General features: G+C 45.7%; 1 protein-coding gene across 1 annotated transcript in view; it reads left to right on the forward strand.

Annotated features, from left to right (window-relative positions):
- The window catches only part of LOC104281140 (histone-lysine N-methyltransferase SETD1B-like), a gene marked incomplete at its 5' end in the record, with an annotated part of 45,992 nt that overhangs the window by 2,134 nt on the left and 20,267 nt on the right, over nucleotides 1-23,591 (forward strand). The window contains 2 exon segments of the mRNA XM_009879041.1: nucleotides 1,886-1,998; nucleotides 4,694-5,869. Coding sequence (XP_009877343.1) covers nucleotides 1,886-1,998; nucleotides 4,694-5,869 — 1,289 coding nt within the window.

The following is a 23,591-nucleotide window of genomic DNA, read 5'->3' on the forward strand; positions in this document are numbered from 1 at the left end:
TTATAAACTACTCTGCAAGCCTTGAACAGGCAGCTAGCTGGTCAAGAAACTTAGTTGCGCATCAGTGAAATGAGCGGGTTTGTACCTCTGTTTCTTGGGAGAAAAATTGAAGTCTTAGTTTGAAATTGCATTTTTGTTTTTGTTTGCCAGCTTTATGCTCTTAATGCATGTTTTTTGCCTGCAGTTGCTTCTCTTTCGCTGGAAAAGAGTAAGATTGTTAGTGTGCTATCATCTGTCGGAAAGCAGTAAAAATGTTATCCCTAAAATAGCATTAGCAGGTTAGGACATTCTTAAAATATATATGTATAGTTTTCGTTATTTCTTTCTAATATTCATCTTTTCAAGAGTATGAAAGGTTGGTTAAAACCTTTGCATTCATAATCTAGCAAAATAAGTATTAGGAGCAAAATTGTCATTTTGTCTCTCTGGCCAGAGCAGAGGTCTGGGAGTCTGGAAGTAATAAATCCAGTTCCTCATCTAAGACAGGCTAGTTTAAAGCAACTTCTCTGCCTCAGTTTATCTGTCTCCAGAATGGATACACTTAGTAATTACCTGTCTTTAGAGAAATAGGTAAGAACTGTTTCACATTCATAAACCCCTTTGAAAATGAAATTGTATCTTTTGATTCATTGTATTGGGGATCCAGGAACAATTATGAAACTTTCTAACAATTGCTTTGTGTTTATTGAAAAACAAGTTTTAAAGTAAGCCTAACACTTCCGTATCCTGGACATTGTAGTCTTACAGGGGGGTGGTGTGTGTTAATTTTTCAAGCATCTCTTCAAGCTCTTTCTTGAAAAGATCTATTTTGTTATGACTTTAGTTGAACTAAAACAGTTTGCATAGTTGAGGATGTGGCTCAAGACTTTATGAAATGAGATTTGATAACCAAATAACTTCACCTCCAGCATTTATTCAAGATAAATGAGTCTTTTTCCAGTACACAGAATTGTGCTCAAGGGTGCTTTGCTTTTCAGATTGCATGAAGTTATTCACAGGGAGTTCGATCCTGCAGGATTTTCTCATGAAAGTAGTCCTGCTTTGGGGGACATCTTGCCTGGATTAATTTTCTTGGCTCAGATGCCAAGTCTATCCGTTTTCCTGTGTATTCTTCCAGAGCAAAATTCAGGCGATTTTGGGGTCTGATCTGTCACCTTTGAAGCTGATGACAAGTATCTTACAGACTACTAAATAAGTAGGAGTGGGATTTTGTAGTAATGAAAAATCCAATATTAAGAAACTTAGACTTTGTAGAATTCAGGAACAAAAAGGCTAAGGCTCGGTAATGATATATGGGACAGTTTGCTTCTCTGGCTTTTATTCTTCGAAGGGTGTCGCTGAGCACACTTTCAGCTAGGGGAAGAAAAAAGATTAGACTGTGCCTTTTTGGAATAGAAGCATTAATGGTTTTGTCCTCAGTGTTCCCATGTATCATGTTGGTATTAATAACAGCCAGTTTCTACTAGCAAGGTGTGTTGGGAGAGCTTTCTGAAGTGGCTCTGGGTGTTGGCAGAGGCTTGTCCCTTGGGTGAGAGTTTCACTTCTCAAATCTGCAAGCTATTTGCTTGGCACTTTGGAAGGGAGGGAAACTGCTGCTCTCCAGAAAGCGTGGTAAAGAGCAGAGCTGCCAAGCAGGCTGAGAAGAGGAAAAAGCATTTAGAAACCTCCTTGTCTTGGCTGGAGAGGGGAGTGTCTGACTTCCCTTGCCCAGCAGATTATTTAAAAATTATCCCTGTGAGCCTCAGAGGTGATACCTGCTCTTCTCTGTTGCACGGATGCAGCAGGCTGGGAGTGGTAGCAGGGTCGTGCAGGTGTCAAGAATGTGTAGTTTTGCATAGGCTTTGTTCTTTCTGTTTAATCAGCTCTTCCATTGTAATCTGTGCAGGTGAAACCCGCATGCGATTCTATGAACTGCTTGTGAATGGTCTTTACACTCCTCAGACCCTTCCCGTAGGCACCGAACAGGACGTATCGCCAACTGTGAATGAAGCTCTCCAGGTAAGTTTGCTTGCCTTTTTTTTTAAGAATAACTTTCTAGAAAACTCCAAACAAATGCATCCTTAACGTCAGTGTTTTAACACTTTTAATTTAGCTTTTTTTTTCTTTTTGTCTTGCCATGGTTTCGGTGGATGTTACTAATTCACATTTAAGTATAACTTGCTCATAATTGCCATAGCAAATGTAACTCTTTGCCAGTGCAGTGCATGTGGCTAATCTGTATGCTGGTGTCTGCAGAGTGTGGTAAGTGCTTTTTGTCTTTTGGTATGAAAAATACCTACAGAACTGACAGTGTGTGCCCTATTAACATTAGAAATTCCTGCAGTTAAGAGGACTGGATCAGATCTGTCCCTGAGATGAGATTATTCCCTTGAAGTCAGGAGGAATGATTTACAGTGGTACATTTGGCCTAGCGTCTGCAGTATGTAATCCTGAGCGCGTACATTCTTCAGCCTTGCTTAAAGGCTAAAAGATGGAAGATGTCTGATCTTGAATAGTGGCATCAATTTTCCAGAATCTTAATTAGTCACTGGAATCAGTTAATAGCAGCAGTGGAGAGAATTCCTGAGGGCTCCCAGAAGTCCCTCAGTATTTAGGGTATGATTTTCTAAATGGCTCTGTACAATTGCTCCCCTGCAAATGGGGGGAGATGATGAGGAGGAAGTGAAGCCTGTTTGGGGCAAATCCTCAGCCCTCTTGGCTTGTTTAGATGTAGTTTGGCTCCTGGCTGTGACTTAGGAACCCGCTTTAAGGTATCAAATTTGAAAGAGATTGGGCAGAGATTTTTTTTTTTCACTTCTCTGCACTCTTAACAACTTCTTAAAATGCTGTAACTCCATCAGTTCTGTGATCAGATTTTTTCAGGACGGGTAAGAGCTCTGTTCTGTGTAAACCCCATTGATCTGAAAAAGTAAATTCTCTTCCAACGAACCACCGCAGAAGCAACGAGGCAAAACCACAGTATCCTTTTAACACAATCATGAAGAGGCTGATTCTTCTTTACCTCCAAGCAAGGTGTTTCTAAAGGCAGGAGGGAAGCAAGTAATGATTTTACTGGGAGCCCTGCTATGAGCAGGGCCTGGCTTTTCATTTCTGCTAGTTACATATCTCAAAAACGGACAGATTTGTCCTTTTTCAGAGTTAAGAGCAAAACACTTAATTGATGGTACCCACCAAACTAGTCCCTGCTGTAATTATCTTTGTTTCTCTAGATACAGTGTTCATGTATTAATAATATTTTACCAAATTTATTTTTTCCCAGTTATCACCTAAATTATTGCTTTGGTGGCAGCTTTAACTGCTTGCATCATATTCTTGTTGCTAGAATCTGCCAACAAACTTGTTTGCTGTTGTAGTTTAGTAAAATAGTCCTGACATTTGCTTTCTCCCTCATGCAGAGCAGCAAAGACCTGACAGTTCTTCGAGCCACAATCCCTGCCTCCAGGCCATATTCAAACCCCACTGAAAAACAATCCACATCACACCTACACCAAAGATGCAGAGATGTGGATTTTAGCAGGAAGCACGTGGCTGGTTCCTTTCTGTGGGTTTTAGAACAGTTGAGGAGAAAGTTTCCTGATGTCCTGTGCGGTCATGGTCTCTAGGGGGTCACACAAAGAGCAAGTCCACACTCTTGAGTGGGTGAGATGTGTGTGAGCATAGCTGGCAGGTGAGAGCTCCGCTTGAATTTGATGGTGCTGATGTGCTACAAGCAGGTCATCTGAAGGGTCTCTCTACCTACCTGTGCTTGGGAGAGGAGCAGCCAGCCCGTAGTCTCACTGGTTTGCTGTCCTGGTGTGCTTTTGGAGAGTCGGAGCTCAGTCCTCCCTCTCTTGTTACCAGGAGGATTCTCACTGAGCTCTTGCTTTGCATTATGGAAAATTGATTCTGGCATTGACGGTGAGCGTGGCACTGTTATGACTCAGCGGAGTCTGAGTTGGAGTAGGGCTGCTCCTAGAAACCCCCTGAAAGTGCCTGTGGAGCAAGCTGCAGAGCAATTACTTGGCTGCTCTGTAGACTTGTAGGGTTTCAGTTTCAAATGCCATAAGCAGTAGTGCTTTACCTGAGTGTTTGTCTTTGGAAAGGGGTTTAAAAAGCCTTTTCTGGCAGTTGAGAACTTCTTGTGCCTTTTATACGTGTACCCTTCTTCCTTCTCCTTACAGGTGAAGGTTTGGTAGAGAGGGTGCTGGGTCTACTCCTTCAGTTGGACCAACACAAAGCCCTGCTGCCTAGGTTTGGTTACAGGCTGACAGTTTGCTGATTTGTGTGTTTTGTTTTGTTCACAAAAGAAGATAAATTGATATTTTCACATCTCAGAATTTTTTTAGTTATCTTTCTTATTTGCAATTTAGACAAGCCTTACACAATTGACAGAAATTGAAGCACTTTTAGTTAAGTATTATGCAACTCTCCTCTTCACCTGATATTCTTGGTTATTGCTTATAAGCAATACTGTTGTATTTGCTTTCTTCTTCCCTCTCCTAGACAAGTTCCCCTTTGCTTGCCTTTTTCTTCCAAATCAAAGGGAAATGTTAATAATGGTTTGTGTTTTCAAGGGTGCTGTAACCTTTTTTTTTTTACCATGGAAATCAGTGCAAACTCCTGGGTACTCAACTCCTGTGAAAACCAAACAGATTAGACAAATGTCTTCTAAAAAGTGTGTGTTTAGGTGCTTTTCTCTCTTCTGTTTTTATAGTTGACGGATTCCCTGAAGCGCCTGAAAGACAGCAGCCTTTCTTCTGTGGGATCATCTGTTACCCCAAACAGTAGCACGCCGTTTTCCCATGACACAGCCTATTCCAGCTGTCGGCAAGACACCCCAAACTCATACAGCCAATTCACCCCACAGTCCCAAGGAACACCTCACACCCCACGGTTAGGGACACCGTTTTCCCAGGATTCCACCTATTCTAGTCGTCAGACGACACCCGTGTACCATTTTGGGCAGGATGCCGCGTACAAATCCCGGAGGCATGAAACAAAATTTACGGATGCCTACAACCGTCGACCGGGACATCACTATGTTCATAACTCGGCGGGTGTTTACCGAGGGACGGAGCATCAGTTTAGCACATTTAAATCCCATCAGCAGGAGCCAGTTCAGTTTTCTCACACTCCTCCCCTGAGCCACTCTAGTTCTTCAAGCTACAAATCTGCCTTTTCTCCCTACCAAGCACCAGCTGTATTTCCCCAAACTGATGAGCAGCACTTTCCCCAGACTTCCAGGGAGACGGAGTACCGAAGACCTGCGCCACCTCCCACTGAGATGGTTGTGGAAAGCAGCGCAGCCACTAACATCGATTTTGTCCCGGTGAAGGAGAAACAAGAGGAGCCTCCGCCCTTGCCCGATTCAAACTCTGCTCCCGAACCGAGCACAGCGTCCTTCTCTCAGACTCCAGAGAGAAGTGAAACACCTGGCACCCCCACCATGGAGTCAGAAATGCAGCATAACAGTTTAGACTCAAGGATTGAGATGCTCTTAAAAGAGCAGAGAACAAAGTTACCCTTTCTTAACGAGCATGACTCGGATAATGAGATCCGAATGGAAGGCAGCCCTATTTCCTCTTCTTCTTCCCAGCTCTCTCCCATCCCAATGTACGGTTCGAACTCTCAGCCCGGTTACAGAGCTCAGACACCTTCCTCGCGCCCTTCCAGCACAGGCTTGGAGGACATTAGCCCGACGCCGTTACCTGACTCTGATGATGACGAGCCCATCCCTGGGACAGCTTCTCTGAGTCAGAATTCTCGGGGAACGTCGGAGGCCAGCATGACTCCCATCGATCAGCTGAGCAGGACCTCCAAAATTGAGACCTCAGAGGTTAAAGAAATGATACCTGGTGACCAGACTCCAACATCAGAAAAAATGGATGAGGTAAGTGAGCTGGAACCGAGTTAGGAAACACCATGTGTATCCTCAGAGCTGGACAGGGCAGGGAGTTGGGCTTTTCTTTTAGTGTCGTTGAAGCGTAGAGTTTCTGGTGGCTTTTTTCTTTTGCTCAAGGCAGCTGGAAATGAGTTAGATGCGACACAAAGTGATGGTCTTAATCAACTTGCAGGTCTCTAGCTTGTTTATAATAGCAGCCTGCTGCAATTTATAGCTTCAGGAGAGCTGAAGGACTGTAAAAGCCATGGAAGCTTGGCTAGTGCTCACGCTGTGCGAATGTCCCGAGTGGCGACAGACACTTAAGCCACTAGAGGAGTTAATCGAGCACTTTCTGCCATTGCTTTAGTCCCTGAGCGTGGGTGTGCGTGTATGCACACACTTGCTTAACGGGGCTTTCGCGTTATGCCGAAGTATTGAATGTATACTTTGTTTGATAGCTCTCCAGCTATTTATGCCATCTGGTTTGAACAGGAGACAGTTGCTGGGTTTTAATACTTGCTTTGCTCAGTTGGAAGGGGGAGGTAGTTGGCTGGTGCGGGATGTGCTCCACTGAGTCTTCCAATAATAGAGCAGAGCTTGCTGCCTCTGCTGGGGCATTTGTGGCTGAAGGGACAGTGAGAGCTTAACAGTGTGGAATGGTGCCAGCAGACACCGAAATTATGTTGCGTGGTGCGTCTGTTTGGGAAGTCTGTTGCAACAAATGTGGTGTTGCTGCAGTGGACATGTGGGTCCTATTCTGCTGTGTCAAGGAATGGTCAAAATACAGATCTTTTTGCAAATGCCAGACCCTTTCTCCTCAGCATGTGTAATACTCTTGCAGGCAAATGAAACTGCTGTCCCTGATGTGCAAGACTCTGCAGTTAGGGAACCTCAGCTGTTTGAGAGGTTCTGGTCTTGTGTAAATGTCCCAGGTTTGGTGGATGAATTTGATGTACTTGTGAAAGTTTGCTGGGTTTAAACTGGCGAATGGATTTCCCTCCAGTGCCCTACAGTTGTGAGGTTTTCACACGAGAAGCAGCTGCATGTCAGGGAGGAGGAGCTGCTCCTGTAGCTCTAGGCTTTGCGGAGTTCTTAGCCGGAGGAAAAGTACTGCAGCAATAACATAGTGCAGGTCTCAGTGCTAAGTAGAAAAAAAAAGAAGTAACTCTACTGGATATTTTATTTTTTTGACATGCCTTTCCAAACCTGCTTGTCCTTGCAGTTGCTGGTTTAGCCTTTGAAACAATTCAGCTGCTTGAGGTCTCATTCATCATCTAGGCTGGCCCAGGCTCCCCTCTTGGGAGGCAAGTTCCTGGCCAGTGGGACCTGATGATGTATTAATTAGGAATGGAGTTTTGATTTCTTGAGCTCAGTCTGGCAGGCTTGTGGAGCATGGCATGTGGAGTCAGGCACTTTTGGTAGTGTTGAGGGACTGGCTGGGATGTTGCATTTGTAGGTTGGGATACGGGGCAGCGGCGTGCTGACGCCGAAGCCCGTGTTAAGTCGTTGTCTCCCCTTAATGAGGTGCTGGTGTCAGAAGTGCATGTCAATGGTTCTGTGATACAAAATGATGTAAATACCTGGATCCTCTGCAGAAGTCATAAGAGTGGTAGCAGGGTCTTCATGCGGGTCATTGGTGCCCTGATTGTCTCCTCTTATCCCAAGAAGTCTGATGTTTGTTGATAGAGCTGTTGGTTCAAACCTCCTCATGGTTACAAATCACACTAAGCTCTTCTGGCATGTTTGAAAAGTTGCCTGTGCCTTTCATTGCTCCTCCCAATGCATAAAAAACGATCTCCATGTGTCTTTGCTTCCTTCCCTCACCCTTCCCCCTGATTTTTTTGCTTTAGAAAAAGGCTCTCCTGGCTTCCCTCTCTTTTGCTAAAGGAGTGGAGCTGAACAGTGACTTAACATAGGCTGAAATTTGAGCTGCAGCTTTCCAACTGAGTTAGAGAGGGGCATTGAGTCTTTCTGAGGGCTGGAAAGCTGAACCTCCGCCTTCAGCCTATTGTGATACCACTATTCAACTTTCAGTCCTTCAGAGAATCCTCTAGCAAAACAGAGGGAAGGAAGACCTGAATATTTCCAGTGAATGTGGTGTGGGGAGCAGAGCAGAAATGATGTGTTAGTGTAGGGAGGGTTCATTAGGAATCATAAGGAAGCAATAAAGGGCAGAGAGTTTGAAGTTATTTACTTCATATTTGGCTCCTTGAGTGTTGGAGCAGCCCCAGTCTCGCTCTCTTTGGGCGGATGCTCTAGCTGGGAAAATCTCAAGATTCATAAGGATGCCAGCAGAGTTTCAGGAGGTTTTTCCTGAGACAATAGGTGCTTTTTGAGGACTTACTCCTGTTTCCCAGCAAAACAAGCACTTTTTTTTCAACAATCGCTAATATGGTAACATTTGTTCTATAGGTGAAGCGCTGTCAAATCATCAGGCGAGTTAAGCACCCCAGACTTGCCATAAGTAAAGGAGGTACAGCCAAGCCCCAGCAATTGCTCTGATTTGTCATGCAAGACCCCAGAGTTTGATTTCAAGATCTGGTATGATGCTCCTAAGCCAGAGCTTGGCAGGGAGTTTGGGTGTGGGAGAGGAAGGGCTGTGCATCTGTCTGCAACACCTAACTCCGACTGATCTCAGAGCAGTGATTATGGTCTGCAGAGAAAGTCCTGCTAAGCTTAGCCAAGGGATGAGCGCTGAGAGGTGGAACAGAGCGGGATGTGGGCAGTACGAGGTAAGAGGAGAAAAGAGATCCTTTACAAACAGCACAACCTGTCAGCCAGGAAGACAAGGCAGAGAGGGCGTTTTCAAGAAACTGGAAGATGGCAAGGAAAGGAAACAGCTGAGCTGCGTTTTTATTTTTAGGAAAATTTTTGAGGGTAGCAATGTACAAACTTGCCTTCCTATGTTCCTGAGAGATAATGCAGAAAGAATTGCAATGATTTCTTTTTCACAGGATCTTTGCTGTTTCAGAAGTGCAAAGATTAAGTAAGTACAGTTTGACATTCTGACATCCCATTTGAGCCAGGTCTTGTGTTTGCTTGGCTTGTTACAGGAAGAGGCCCTGCCTGTGTGTGCTGGGGGGAGACAGGATTGTAACAAATCACTTTGTTATATATTGATGTTGCCTTTCATGTTTCAGCTAATGTGAACGTATTAATTGGTGTGCCACTGTGAATAGGAAGGCTGTATGATTGACAGTGGTATTTTTCCAGATTTGTAAGTACTAAAGTACTTTTTAATTGAGGGATCAACAGAACTTTGTCTTTTTGGTAGTTTGGCTAAGCACCTAGTTACTGCGGTGGGAGGGGTACCCTAAAAATGCCAAGATAGTAGTAAAAACAAAGATCCTGAGACATGAATGAGGTGAGAGCAGTTCTCCTGCTGCTCGCTGTGAATTTTAGCAAGCTGTGCATATGCAGTAGATCCTCTCGCAGTTGTCCAGGGAGAATTTCTGAGCTGTGCTTACACGTAGATGAGGTGGGTCAGGCTCAGCCCCTACAGTAAGCTCTGCTGAAGTGCCTGAGGTTACATCGGAGCTGGGTTTGCACTTTGAGTTGAAGTATCTTTGGGTTCTTGTGTGGTCGTGGCCAGAACTGGAAGAAATTTATGTTGAAGTGTCAATTTGTGCCTCCGGATCCTTAGCAGCATGCAATGACATTCTCAAGGCACTGCATTGTGTCGTGTGCCACTCCGTGCTGCTGTATCCCCGTCCAGACCGGGCCATGTTTCAGTGGCTGATGAATGATTCCCCTTCCTACAGAGCCAAGTTCAACCTTTAAGTGAGAGAAAGCAGTGCACCGATGCTTTCTCTGCTAACAGGACCTGCAAGGGTGGCCCCTGGAGCAGTCCATGCCCCTTGGAGCTGTGCTGGTGCGGGAGCGGGTCGATCTCTGCCTGTGGAAGGATACTCTCCCCTCCCGTACCCTGCTCCCACCCGTGGGTGCGAGCCCCGTGCGGCCTTGTGCTCCCGGCACGCTGACAGCAGGTTAGATGTAGCCTCCTAAAGACAAACCCAAACGCGCTCTACTAAGGGGTGTTTCTGGGCTGGAGAGTGCAGAAGTGATTTATTCAAGGTAAATGCACATTAAGGTTGAGAAGGTAGAGTCTTAAGAGCCAGGAAATTTGATACCTTGGTTTCCACAGTAACTGTGCAAGAGCCCTTATGCCCATAAGTAGCTGTTATGTATGTATAATATATATTGGTACGTCTGGGATCCAATTTACAGCTAGAGTGGGATTTCATCATTTCTGAGGGGAGATGGGGGGAGTAAATGAGGGGAATGGTTGCTCTGAACATATTTTTTTAATTGAAGAAAGGAGAAAAACCTGAGAGCTCTGACTTATGCCTAGTCTCATAAACACTTTTTCAAATTTTCCTGCCTCCTGAGCTCTTGCGAATGCGATCATGCCTGACAGAACCGGTTCCTAATGGAAACTCAAAAAATAGGTATATGTTATGACCGTGAATTTCCAGAAATGCAGCCAGCAAATGCCCGGGCAGCAAAGATTCGGGTGACTGCGGTGGTTTTACATGTGAGTTACACCAGCCATGCTAAAGCTATGAAATTGAAATGAGAGCAAGCTTCTTAAACTGTGGGTTCAGTTTTGCCCTCCCTGACCCAGGCACAACGGCAGTGAGAAACCACAGGGACTTCAGGGGATCTTGCAGAGTTTAAGCTTGTTCAGAAAAGAAGGGCAGCACACAAATCCTTCAAAAGATGATTTTAATCTGACACTGCAGCGGACCCTTTTGAGACCTCAGAGATCTGTTCAGGCTCTGCGCCTGGAGGAGAGAGCACGCTGGGGGCAGGACTGCAGCCCGACATCCTCCTGGTAGTGCTCTAGTCAGTTCCCATATAACCTGGCCAAGATGAGGATGTCCTGGCTCACGAAGCAGTGGAAATTCAGAGTATTGTTATCTTAGTCTTTTTTTTTCAGATCTAGTACTGGGAGACCACAGGCACGGACTCCTTCCTCGTACATCTCATTAATTTACCACACGCAACCTGCTGCTCCTACAAAAAATTTATACAGAGTATAAATTGCTGATTTGTATTTGACTTTTGACTTGTGCGTTTGTCTCCAGTTTGATTCTTGGAGTGCTTGCCCAGCTGGTGGTTAGCAACGCAGAGGGCTTGACCAGCCAAAGGTGTTCAATTTAGGAAGCAGTGAGAGGTAACAAGCCCAGTATTAGTTTTTACAGTCACTTTTTCAGAGCAGAGTTCACCTGATGTTCCTGGTGATGCATCCCATCATACATGTATGCTCATGGGGGAATAAAAACAAAACAAAAAAACCCCAGAGAAATATGTTGCTGTTTATGGTTTGGGTTTTTTGTATACCTAACAACTTTGGTAGAATATAAGAGAGCATGTCTCTTCTTGATAGTAGGACTAGAAATGGTGAAATGCTCTGGAGTGTAACTGAAAAATAGAAAGCAGGCTGTGGTTGGGAGGCTGAGTAATTCTTTCACTCTCTGATACCAGGCCAAGACTTTGAGGCTTTTGCATTTTGCATACCTGATAGAAATGACATCGCTGTCTCTTTTTAAAAATCACTGTTACTGATTATACTCTTGCCACTAGCTCAGTTCATTCTCTGTTTTGCCACCGGTGACTCTGTAAATTTTTGGTTCCTGGTGGACTGAGTATGTATAATTAAATTGCTTGTTAAGAGGCAGAGTACTGCTTATTTTGTGTTTATGTAAGCTCTGCTGCTCTGGAAACTTAGATCCAAAGGGAAGTGTTTAACTGTAACATATAGGTTGTCGTGGGGTAATGCTCACAAGTCTGAACTCTGCAGACCATTTACAGTTAGAGAGCCCTTGGCATCTTTGTTTTACTGCCTGTAGCCTTCTCCCTATTGTTTTCAACACTCAGGTTTTAGCAATGGTGATATTGGGTGCTCAGATGTCATCAGTGTGGGCTGGGAAGCCTCACGTTGAAGTGACATGTTTTCCTCACAGTTTCTCCAACCCATTATCATTCTGGTTGCATCTCGCATCTGGTGGTTGTGAAAAGTGACCAAGGGAATGCAGACAAGTTACTGGATGGCAGTGTGTGTTGCAACGTGCAGTGGCACTGAGAAAATGTGCCAGTGTGTTAGGTAATCAGTAGAAATACTGAGAAAATAATAGCTGTTAACATATTGTGCTGGCAGCCACCAGAACAGCGCTAATTTCTGGGTCTGATTTTGAAGAAGACGGAGCAGCCGCTGTGTTCTATGTGTCTGTGTCTGACACGGAGCAGTGAACAGACGAGCGCTTATTCAAATTTCTACTGGCTGTTGCCTTTCCTGGAGCCCTCTAAATAGATACAGTTCATCAGAAGAACGTTTTTTCCATATGCTTCAATTTTGAGTCCCATGACCTTGCCGCCCCGCTTCTATTAATTTTACTTTTCAGTTTGGGGTACGTGTTTGTACCTACTGAAGACGGGGCAAAACTCAAAATGAAACCTGTGAGTTCGTTAACTCTGCGCATCACGTACCTGCCCACGAAGACTCCTTTGACCCAGACGTGTTACTGCTGTCTCAGGATTTATTGTGAAAGTGCAGTGCTTGCTTCTGGAAATGCCCATTCATCATGAGAAAAATGTTGCTCAAATGTTTCAGCTCCTAAAAGCAAAGTATTTAAAGAAAAAAAAAAGAAAATGAAAATGGGGGGAAAAGGTGGTTTATTTTTTTTTCTTTTACTTACTTGGTGCTAAAATAAAGCCAGTGGCTTTGTGTTTATTTTCCAGCAGTGCAGAGAGGCCTGATGAGGTCAAGATGCATATAAAACAGCATTACGGCAAATTGGGTTTTCTAATTTCTCCCCAGGTTGGAATAGGCTCACTCCTCCGGGCGTTGCAAAAGTGTTGCTTCAGGAGCAGTTTGAGTAAAGGAAGTTGTTCGTGGCTTGGGCTTCGGCAATCTCTCTTTGCATAGAGGGCACTGTGAGCGCTGTGGAGGCACGGCGCAGGGAGGAAGCGAAACTGCTGCTTGGACTCCACGCTGGCAGCAGTTCTTATGGTTTGGAGCTTTGGTTGCAAAAGGCTCAGGCAGCTGTAGCAGAACTTCCAGTTTTCGCTCCCTGGGATGTGGGTGCTTTGACTTAGGCACTTTTTTCAGTGACATTTGGATTTGCTGGCTGCTCTGAACATGTGTGTTTTATGGAGTACGTATTTATGTGGAGTTGGTAACTGTGTACCAAGTGCAATTTATTGCCCATCTTTGACCATTTTGCCCAGTATCTCTCTCTCTCTCCATATTGGGTAGAAAGTCAGGGATATCACTAGGAAAAATGTTCTGAAAAGGGTGAGGACGGGAGGAAGAGGAGAAGCAGAGGTGGTCTTGCCAGGGTTTAGTCCTTCCTCTCTCTCCTTTCCCACACCTTCAGGTAGTCTAGGTGCTATGTCCTGAGGCTCACCACTGCCCAGATTCCCTGTATCGGTCAATGGAATGGTGTGGAGCCTGAGGAAGAAGAGAGCTGAGGACGGTCCAGATTGTGTGATGTGAAGGAAGAACTTGGTTTTGTTTTTCCTGGCGTTGAAACAGCCCTTTGCTGACCTGGTCAAGAAATCGGATGTCTGCTGCTTGTGTGGAGTGAGAGTTGTTTTCTTATATTCAAATTTTTCCTAAAAGAGCTGTGTTGCGCAGTGAGCGGTGTAGTTCTGTGCTGATGTCCAAGCGGTGTGTCCTCCCGCCGTGCAGGATTAACATGCATTGCACATGCTGGGGAGACGATCTCTCAGGAGCCTGGGGAGGGATTGCTGAAGTAGGCGGCTTCTTTCCAGGTTTCCCTTCTCCCAAAGCAGCTTGTTATTTCTGGTGTCTCGCGTGTCCCAGGCAAAACAAAAAATATATGTATATATTTCAGGCGATAGCAGTGTTACTTGGTGGAAGCAGGAGCTGGTTTAGTATTGGCGCGCAGCTCCGGGGACAGTTTTCCAATCCAGTCCTTGTTGCTAAGCGGTTGCCAAACGTGGCATTTTGGTCAGCAGATGTGGCTGAGACTTTCCAGTGCAGATAATTGAAATACTGTCTTTGAAGGATGCAGATGAATGTGAGCAACTGTTATCATGGTGCTACAAGCATTTTGCTATTGTCCAGGAAAAAAATTACTCAGAAAATATGAAAATCCTTAGCACTGCATAAAATCATTCAAATTACAGTAAAGCAGAAAGGGCAATCTACCGTTTGAATATATGCCGTGGAGATCTGTGTGAAAGGATGCATCTTGACAAGGGAATCTCAGTGACTTTCATTTGTTTGTTAATACGGTGTCAGGTGGGATGTATCTCCCAAATTACATCAGAAAAGCGGTAGCAGCGGATGAGTTTGCAAACCTGAGGCGTGTGAGGAGCAGGCAAGAAGGAGAGGAGTGGGTTTGGTGGCGAAGGGCAGCCTGGCCCTGGTAGCGCCCTGATGGGAGACCTGATGCTGGGGTTGCGTTTCAGTTCCCTGGGAGCTGACGTGCAGGGAGCGCCCAGCCTGGCTGCAGGACACCAGAAGTAAGTTGTGATCCCTGCTGGGTTGGGTGCTCAGGCTTCAGCTTGAGGAAAAATCTTGCTGCGTGATTTTTGTCGTGGCTCCTCACTGAGGTGCACGTGCTACAGAGGGCTGAGGCACAAGGCTGCGGTCAGGTAAGTGCCTTTTGGCACAGCTGCTGTGGTCCTTTGGGGAGACCCTGAGCAGCTTTTGCAGCAGCTTGGCTGGTTGTGCATCGCTCTGGGGTTGTGGAGAGGAGGGAAGCAGATAAGGGAGGTATGAGGAACTGCACAGGTGGCTTTGCAACTGTTTTTTGGGGGTCAACCCCTGTGCGACTTCCACGTGGCCTCTGTCTTTGCTCTGAAAGGGTTTGTATGGATCTGCTTTCAGTGTGCAAGGTGAGCTTTAGAGAGGACCATGCCTTTAAAATAAAACTGAAAAAAAAAAAAGGACAGCTCATAGTAGTTTCTAAGAAAGACTTCTGAGTTGGGATGGAGGTGATGTGAAAACTAGATTTTATTGAAAGTGAATTTGGGGCTAAGTGTGCAAACTGAGTCACAAGAAGGATGAATGTTGGACCCTTGTTATGGCCCAGTTTTTGCAGTGTTTTTGCTATTTTAACCGAGCTCAAGTGTCAAGAGTATTTGCAGAGTGTAACTCTAGAGGCCCAACGTTTCTATCGCATTCAGTGAGATGTATTGATTATGGTATGTGGAATAAGAAGCTCTAGTGCTTCCAGAGGTGCCAAGGCTAAACCCTCCTAAGTAAAAAACTATTACTTACAAACCACCAAGCCAGTTATTCCTGCACAACTGCTGAACAAAAAGAAAAGCTGCCTGTGCAGGGAGTGCGTGAGCACGGAGCTGTGTTTGGCTGCTTTTGTGCCTTTCTCACAAGTGTTGCACATAGCTCTTTAAATGAGTAACCTGCCTTCTTGAGTTCATCTGCAACTGCCAACTAATGAACCAATCTAATAGGAAAGCTGCTTTAAAAAACAGAACTGAGAGCTGTGTGATTGAGAGTGGTTTAGGTATGTGTGCCCAGTGCGGGCTGTGGAGATGCTCTACTGCCGTGTGCTTCACAGGGGCTTTGTGCTTGTCCTGATCATTTTACCAAAGCTCTTTAAAGCAAGTGTTGAGGAAGTGAGTCAAGTAAGTGTCCCCAATACGGGGAGGCCCAGAAGAGCCTGAGGGCTGGGTTGGTGGCTCTGAGGAGCAGAGCGTGGCTCACTTGGCACTGGCTGCCGCTGACCAGCTCTGCCCTGTGCGCGCAGCCGTTCTGCTTGAGCGGTCACCTGCACTGGAGCTTGATTACGGCTTTGCTGCCAGAGAATAGAAAGAGACTTTGGGCTAGCTCATGAGTAAGCAGGGAAAAGGCATGCCTCTACCTTTCCTTGGTTGTCCGTGTAGTCGAGGGTTGACTCGAGGTTACTGAAAGGCAGTTTGTGCCCCACAGAAAGCCCCCAGCAGCGGCAGGGCTGCACACGGTCGTGCTCCCTGGGATCCTTCTGCCACTCACCATCAGCACATTAGGACAGGGTCTTGTTCAGCAGTTGCTAGTGGACCTGTCTTCCACGAACATCTAATCCATTTTTAAACCCATCTGCTCTTCAGAGTCTTTGCAGTATCCCCTGGCAATGAGGTGCACAGCTGAGTTTTGCTCTAGGTGAAAAGTGTTTCCATGTGTTTGTTTTAAAGCTGCTGCTTGCAAATTAAGGGACAGGTGGGGAAATGAGCATACTTTACCTCCTGTCTCTTTATAAAAATATTTTATGCCTGCACAAATGGCAGTGGGAATGCAGCCCAGCTGTGGGGTATTACCACTCTGGTAATTTAGAACAGTTGTGGTTACACGATTTATTTTGCATATAGTGGGGATAGTTCAATAGCAAAAGTTAGGTAGCTTCGAGAAGGCTGTGAGAAATGTCATGTCCTGCGCAGAGATTATTTTTGTTAAGGGATCAGTCAAGAGTTGGCAGCCACAAGGGTTATGTTTCCATCACTCGAGTAGTGGTACAGGAAAAAAGTTACCTTTCCCTCACTGGACACGCAAAACTTGAGGGTATTTCTGGTTGGATATTGCTTTAGGCCTTGTTTTAGAATGAGGAAGATTTTTAGTGTTTTAATGAATGTATTATGTACCTCAGCTGAGATATGCTTGAGTCTCTCCTCTCTGTCCGCATTTAGTTAAGTCGGAGTACAGCAAAAAAGGCAAATCTAAGCAGGAAATAAAGCAGTGAAATATTCAGGATGCCTCCAGAAAGAAGATGCGTAAGAGAAGAGAAATAATTACCAAAGGGGAACTGTTTCTTGCTTGCCTCACCCTTACTTTTGAGGAAGAACATCTCTACCCAGCCTCTTCAGCTGCTTGAAATAGGCTCCTTGGAGTGAAGCATCTCCTGCTGTCTGGCTGGGTTTTAAACGCATCCACGGCACTTTGCTGGGAAGGACTCGTTACCTCGTGCTGGAACGCTCAGAAAATGAGTGGAGCTTGCTAAGCGTCTTAGGGTGCCAGTCATCATTTGTGGTCACTGCTGCAAAGGGTGAAGGGAGAAGGGGTTTGTCTCCTGAGCCTCTTGTTCCCTGGGGTCATCTCAAGTGTCCGCACAGGCCTGGAGCCCTTGCACCACCTGTAGTGGGGGCTTCATCCAACGTGGTTAAATGGTTTTTCTCAGTCAGTCAAGATCGGGTGGACTGGCTGAAGAGTGTTGTCAGCAGCAATTTTGCTGGGAATTTCAGAAATGCAGCCAATGTCCTCTTGTCCTGTCTTGGGATGATGGCAGAGGCTGTCTCCGGAACAGAAGGCTGCAAGTTTTCTTATTTGGAACAATACTGTGTTGCCACTCTGTCTGCAGTCAAGATGATAGCAAGGTCCTGAAGACCTTATTCATGCTTTCTTCTTTCTTCTCAAATAGCTGGTACTGGGATAGAAGAGAGCTGCTGGGAGGAGGATAGGGCTAAGTCTTTGTGACCTCCCAGGCCAGCAGTGGAGGGCTCATGAAATCTCAGCGGAAGTGTTTAGGAAAGGAAAGAGTTCACATAAAAATGAGGACTTCTTCCCCTTGCTCGTTCCCCACTTTTTGGAGGGAAAAAGCTGTACTTGTTTGGAAAGGGCTATTCTGGACCACAGGCTCCTGGATTTTCTTGCAGGCACCAAAACCAGCTGGGCTTCTTTGCTTCCCAGCTGCACAAAGACATCAGGACTGCATCCTGGAAATTCAGGGCAAGAATAGCTCTGGCTCTGGGAGAGGGGTGGGAGAAGCCAGGCTTGTAATTTGGGATGCCTCTTGAAAAGGAAGGCAAGTGTCTGAACTGCTGCCTCAGGATATACTAATGGCACCTGGGTCTGGGAGCAGACTGCAGTGAGCAGAGGAGCATTACAGCATGATACTGATGAATGATCTGACAAAAGCTGTTTTTTCTTTTGCCTGGTGTACTTCAAGGCCTCGATTACTTCATTTCTGCCCTCCCTTCTGAGGAGGCTCGACGTTGCGCAGGTTGCATTGCAGACGTCCAGGTCTTGGAAATGAAACTGCTGCTGTTACTAATGCTGGAACAGCAGAGAGCCCTGAACAGAGCACTGAAAATACTGCCATAACAGTAATAGCGTGTGATTTCAGATACTCGAGGATATAGTAGTAGTACGTAAAAGGGGAAGAATATCGAATTGGCCTAGTTCTGCTGATTAGAACTTGTTTAAATACAGTATGTGTACAACCTATTCTTCAGTAGGTTGATATCAGCTGTGAAGCTGGATTGTTTTTCAAGCTTATCTGCTTTCTTATCGCCCTGTTGCTAGCAAGATCTGAATTCGTGGCTCCATTTGACCTAAGGTTTAAGTATGAGGGTAAGCTCAGGGGATGGCATGCGAGCTGCCTGGTACTGAGCTTGTGAGGTATCCGCGTACTCTGTGCGATCAGATATTGCACCTTTTCTTTTTTTTTTCTTTTTTTTTTAACTTATATTGACTCTGATCTAATGTTGCCAGTTCCCCTCTTTATCGTTGATTGTAAAGTACCTTCTGCTCTCTAGAAATCAGGCTGCATTTCTGCATGACAGTGTGAAGAACAAAACGGAGCATTTCAGAATCATTTGGGAAATGAATTCTCTGTATACCATGTGATTTCTCCTAAATTCCTTGCATCTTTAGAGAGGGAGATGCTGCCTCAAGCTCTCTTTTTCTGTGTAGACAGACCTTAGAATAAAATCTACTGAAAATAGCTGAGATGGCAGAAAAAGACAGAGAAGCCCCCTGCACACTTACCATCATCGCCTTTCTCTGTTACAGAGAGACTGTTGAGTTCCTCTGTTGGATTTGGCTGGTTTGTTCCCAGGACTCTGCATCACTGAACCTGGTGTCTGAAAAGGGCTTTACCTGGGTAAAGCCAGTCTGGCTGTATGAAAGTCTTTGGGAGAAGCAGAGAACGTTCCCTGACTAATTTATCTGTGGGGGGTATTTTCTTGCCACTCTACCATCCTTTTATGCATGACTTAGCTTCCCAGCCGACTAAAGCCTTTGAAGTTAGATTGCAAATAGCTCTTCAGCTATCCCTTCCCCCCATCTAAAATGAGGAAACCAGAACAACCATTGCTATGGGAAGAGCCTTGTTACATGGCTCCACAATGTTAACACCCCTCTCTCTTTTCCTCCTTCCTTTTCCCTATCTCCTCCTCCTCTCCCCCATAAAGAAACCTTTTTTTTCCTCCCCTTAATAAGATCTACTTAAGACTTGAGGGAAAAGGCCATGGTTCCACGAGACGGTAAATCCAATTTTAGGGTGTTTCATATGTGATGAAAAACACTATGGCCGCATGACGCAGCCCCTGAATTGGCACACATTCGCCCTGCCAGTTTGGATTTGTTCACATAATGCAGAAGGGGCGACTGTCCAGGCAAGCTTCGCATTGGAGCACGCACGGGCTGCCCAGGCGTCCCTCATCTCAAGCTGGGGGCCAGTGACGCCCTGGCTCGTTCTCTCACTGTATTTCGTGATCTGTCCGGTTGCGTATTCACATTTGTCTTGGCTCGAATCTGTGCAGTCAGGGGATCTGGATGTTTCCAGTCTCAGCGTTGATGGACATGGACTCCGAAGGCTGTTAAGTTAGCCTGTACTCTTCCTAGAACTGTCCCTGCAGATACGGGAGAATGTCTTGTGCATGCTGCAAGTCCAGGGGCAACCTCTGGCTTCTCCAAATATCTCTTCTTTCATGAACTTCCCAACAGGAAAGGTATACCCACATCGTGTGCCGTGAAGCTTGCAGTTCAGAGCTTCCTTTCCCTTTCAGAAGGGAGAGGGACCTGAATTAAACCACCCCTTTGGTGGTTGCTAGCAATCAGAGCAAAGCCCTTAGCAAGTTATTGCCCTCTTTCCCAATTCATCTCTTTGGGCTTTCTGCAAACCTGGCATTTGTTTTCCCACTGGTTTAATTTGTGGCTCTAAGGATTGCTGTCCTAGGTAGCTCTTGCAATGGGCTCTTGAAAGTCGTGTTGAAAACTCAAGTATGGTGCTCTCTTGCCAAAAGAATAGATTTTTGAAAGTACCGAATACTGGTTGAATCTTCTCCCCTTGGGGTCACATTTCTCAGTTGTGTTTCTGGAAGTGAAGATCCGATTACTTCAGAGCGCTAATCATGCTGCATTTGCTTCCTATCTCTGTCCTCTTCACTTCACATAGAGTTGTCTGCCCTTCCCTGGGTCGCTTGCTGAATAAACTAAGTTGTTAGCCTCGTGGAGACATGTAAAGGCTGCCTACCTGGGTGTTTCTTACTCCAGGATCCATCTGAACTTTTGGAAGGAACAGTCCACGCACCATTTCATGCAGCCACTGGAGCTTCTCTGCGGAGTCAAGTAAAAATAGCCTGAACTCCTCCTGTTCAATTGTAGCATTTATTTTCTTCTACTTTTTGGAGAGTTTTTTTGTGAACTATTTCATGCCCTGTGTCACACCGGGGGCTTTGGTTTGGGCAGTAATGATGTAAGCTACTGCTCTGTTCCTTCCCTGGGAGACAGTGATATTCCACTGTCCTGCGGGGAGAAGGTGGGCAGTAATCCCCTCTGGAGCCTGAAATGGTGCCTCAAAGTGACGAGACCCGTCTTGGTCCCTTGATGCATCTGAGGGCCTGCGGGAGACTGGCAGTGTGGATTTGCATGAGTCTGGGATGCTGTCTTTGGCACTTCTGCCCATCCTACAGGAGGCAGTTTAACTCATTTTGTCATCTTAGCTCACTGGATTTTTTTAATGGTGGCGTGGGCCATTGGGCAGCCTTCCAGCTCTCTCACTGTCCTTAAAAGTCAATTTACTTACGTTTCTGGTGTTCAGGAAACACTGGAAGGGAGCAAGGAGACCTTTTTCCCTTCGTAAGCATTAGCTGTGTGTGCCTCCTGCTCAAGAGCCCTTCTTGCTGTGCACTGAAAGCCCAGGTGAATTCCCTCCTTGCATCCTTCCAATTCTCAACTTGTGGCATCTCCTCCTGTGCAGGATGGTCTAATTAGGGACCAGCACCTGAGGCAGCACATTGTGAGACGCAAACAAGCACCATGGTGGCATTTCCTCACTCCTGTCCCCCTCTTCTGGGACCAATGGGGACTTCTGGGGAATTCTCCCTCTGTCCTTCTGTGGTTTGAGGTATTGACTTAAAAGTTCCCTCTTGGCATTATAAGAAAAAAAGAAAGTGGTGTAAGTTAGGCTCATGTTTACAGTGCTGTTTGTTTACAGGGAGCACTTGAATATTATTGTCACTCGTTTTACTCGTTCTGCAGCACTGTAGGTGTAAGGAGCATTGTCTGTGCCAAAGCAGCGCTGCAAGTGAGTACCAGACCAAAACACAAGCTGAGCCAAGACAGTGTTTGTGTTGGGCAGGAAGGATGTTGTCATCTCATAGAGTCTGAATTCCCTTTTTCAAGTAGTGAAGAGACACTTTAGTGATTAATAATAAAGAAACCAAAATACCCGAGTAACATCTCTCCTTCTGTGAGAAATCCCTGCTCTGTTGCAGCCTTTTTGGTGCGCGTTTTTGTGGGACACGGTGGTGAGTCGGTCACCCTGATCTGTCTGTGTTCAGCTCTGCTTTGTTTGCAGCCTTTGCCTGCGAGTTAGCCTTGCAAAGCGCTGTATAAATATGTAGCTATAAAAAAATCTTAGAGTCTTCTGTTCTTGAGGTGGAAATACATGTAGCTAAAGATATTTATATTCACTGATCTGTAATACGTTAACCTTTCCATTTGCCTGTTAGTGAGCTGGGCATTTTATTATAGTGCAAATACACCTGAAGTCTGTTCCAATTAAAAGCTGCCAGGATTGCAGTCGTGCTCTGACAGGAGGAGGGTGCTCTCTTACCTGCCCAGAGGAGGTTGAAAGATGTGACTAACCAGCCCGGGCTGTCCGGGGAGGAGGCAGTAAACACACTTCAGCACCGATCCAGGCTGCAGTCGTGGTGTGCTGGCTGACAGGAGCCACCACGGCCACTGATGATGGCACAGTTACCTGAACAGGCTTGAAAGCTTACCTGGGAAGGTGCAAGCAGTGATTTGCTCTCTGTTTTTGTTGGTTTGGTTTTTTGTTCTTTTTGCTGCTGTTGCTAAACTGCTGGCAAACCACCTTGAGTAACTCTGCCCTCCTGTATTCCACTTCTGCAACCCCAGCAAAGTACCACCCTTGTGTGTGTTCGTTCAGAGAGAGAGCTATAATTATAGTTAGCAAAGTCAGAAATGTTTATATGGATTACAAATACGGTCCCAGTCTGCCTTGTTCACGCCTGACACCGAGAGGTGTGAGTGCTCAGCACGATCTCTCTGCCGTGTCGTTGTGCCCGAGTGTTGTGCTCCCAGTAAGCAAAGAGGGCAGTTGGGAGGCACGGCTCCTCTTGGCGGGCTTTGCCAAGAGCGTTTGGAACCTTCAAGGTCTTCTCTAGCTAAAAACAGATTAAAAACAAACAAAGAAATGCTCCTCGCTGTGCTCTGGTATGTAGATTTTGGACAGCAAGAGGCATTTCACTCTTAGCAAAGTGGATGGTTAGAATTCTCTGGGCCAAACTTGAATGGGCTCGTACTTTTTCAAGGAGTTTTTCAGTTGAAATCGTGGCTTTGGGGAAGAGTGGCAGGTGGCTTGTTTGCATCCTCAGGCTTCCTTTATGTGGTAAGAAATGTGGCAGGTTTGAAGCATCTCCTTCGCTTTATCGTGCTCTGCCAAAGGAGTCTGGGAAGGGCTGTTTTTGCCCTGGGATGGCAGCGTGTCACACTGGGACCAGTTCCCTTGCGGGGGGAGGCAACTGGAGCTGGGGAGTAGGAAGTCAGAGGGACTTCGAGTCTGATCTCAGTTTGGTCAGCGACTTGCTGTGGGACCCTCTTTGGTCACTTGTCCTCTCTCCCTCACCTCTGAAGGTTTTCCTTTCCCTAAAGGCTGAAGGGTGAAACTTGCTCACTTAGGAGTGTTTTTTTTAGACCCTTGGATGGGCTTAGTCCAAAGCCAGATGATGACTCTTTGATCACGTTATGGAGACTTTTTGTCCAGGAGCCACTTCTGATTTTCGTTCTAGCTTTTTTGAAAAGCTTCTTAGTAACGTTTTAAAGAGCAAAGATTTTCAGTATTTAAATACAGAGGTTTTGAATTTCTAGGGCTTGGACTGATCTTTTTTTGTTCTGTTTGGTTTCTGTAAGAGCAAGTTGCAGCAGGCTTAAAGGTTTACTACTTCTTGCAAGCGTGGGATGCTTCACTTCATTAAAGCTAATGACCTTTCATTGTCCTGAATGCCATTGATCCTGCATTTCATTATTTTGATGCACCAAAGCTCAGCCAGGCTGTGTCAGAATAGTTGCTGCTTTCGATGATAAAAGTTCCCTACCTCCAACATCAGTGACATGGTACCCAGCAGAATATTTAAGTGAAATTAGCTGTAAACTGACAGTATTCAAAATGCATTCTGAGATTCTGAGTAAATTCTTTATCAGATGGCCTTTTTAAAAAGAAGTGAAAGCACGTGAAGTTCCTCTGCCCGTAGGAAAGGTACCCAACAGCACGTACGATGAGGTTCCCAACCGGTGCCGCGGTATCAGGGCTCCGCTGGGTCAGGGAGAGAACAACCCCTTCACATCTGGAAACTGCCAGCTCTGTGTGCAAATACTAGGATGTAGTTTCTTTTTCCTGCAGGTATGAATGTTTGCTTGCTAAATGCTGGGTATTGCTCCAAGATAGGACCAATACTCTGCGTTCAGTGGCTCCCTATGTTGTCACCATTCAGGCTGATCAGGAGTGAGATCTCGGGA

The sequence above is a fragment of the Apaloderma vittatum genome, unplaced genomic scaffold (assembly GCF_000703405.1).
Source record: "Apaloderma vittatum isolate BGI_N311 unplaced genomic scaffold, ASM70340v1 scaffold23141, whole genome shotgun sequence".
In the NCBI taxonomy this organism is placed as follows: Eukaryota; Metazoa; Chordata; class Aves; order Trogoniformes; family Trogonidae; genus Apaloderma; species Apaloderma vittatum.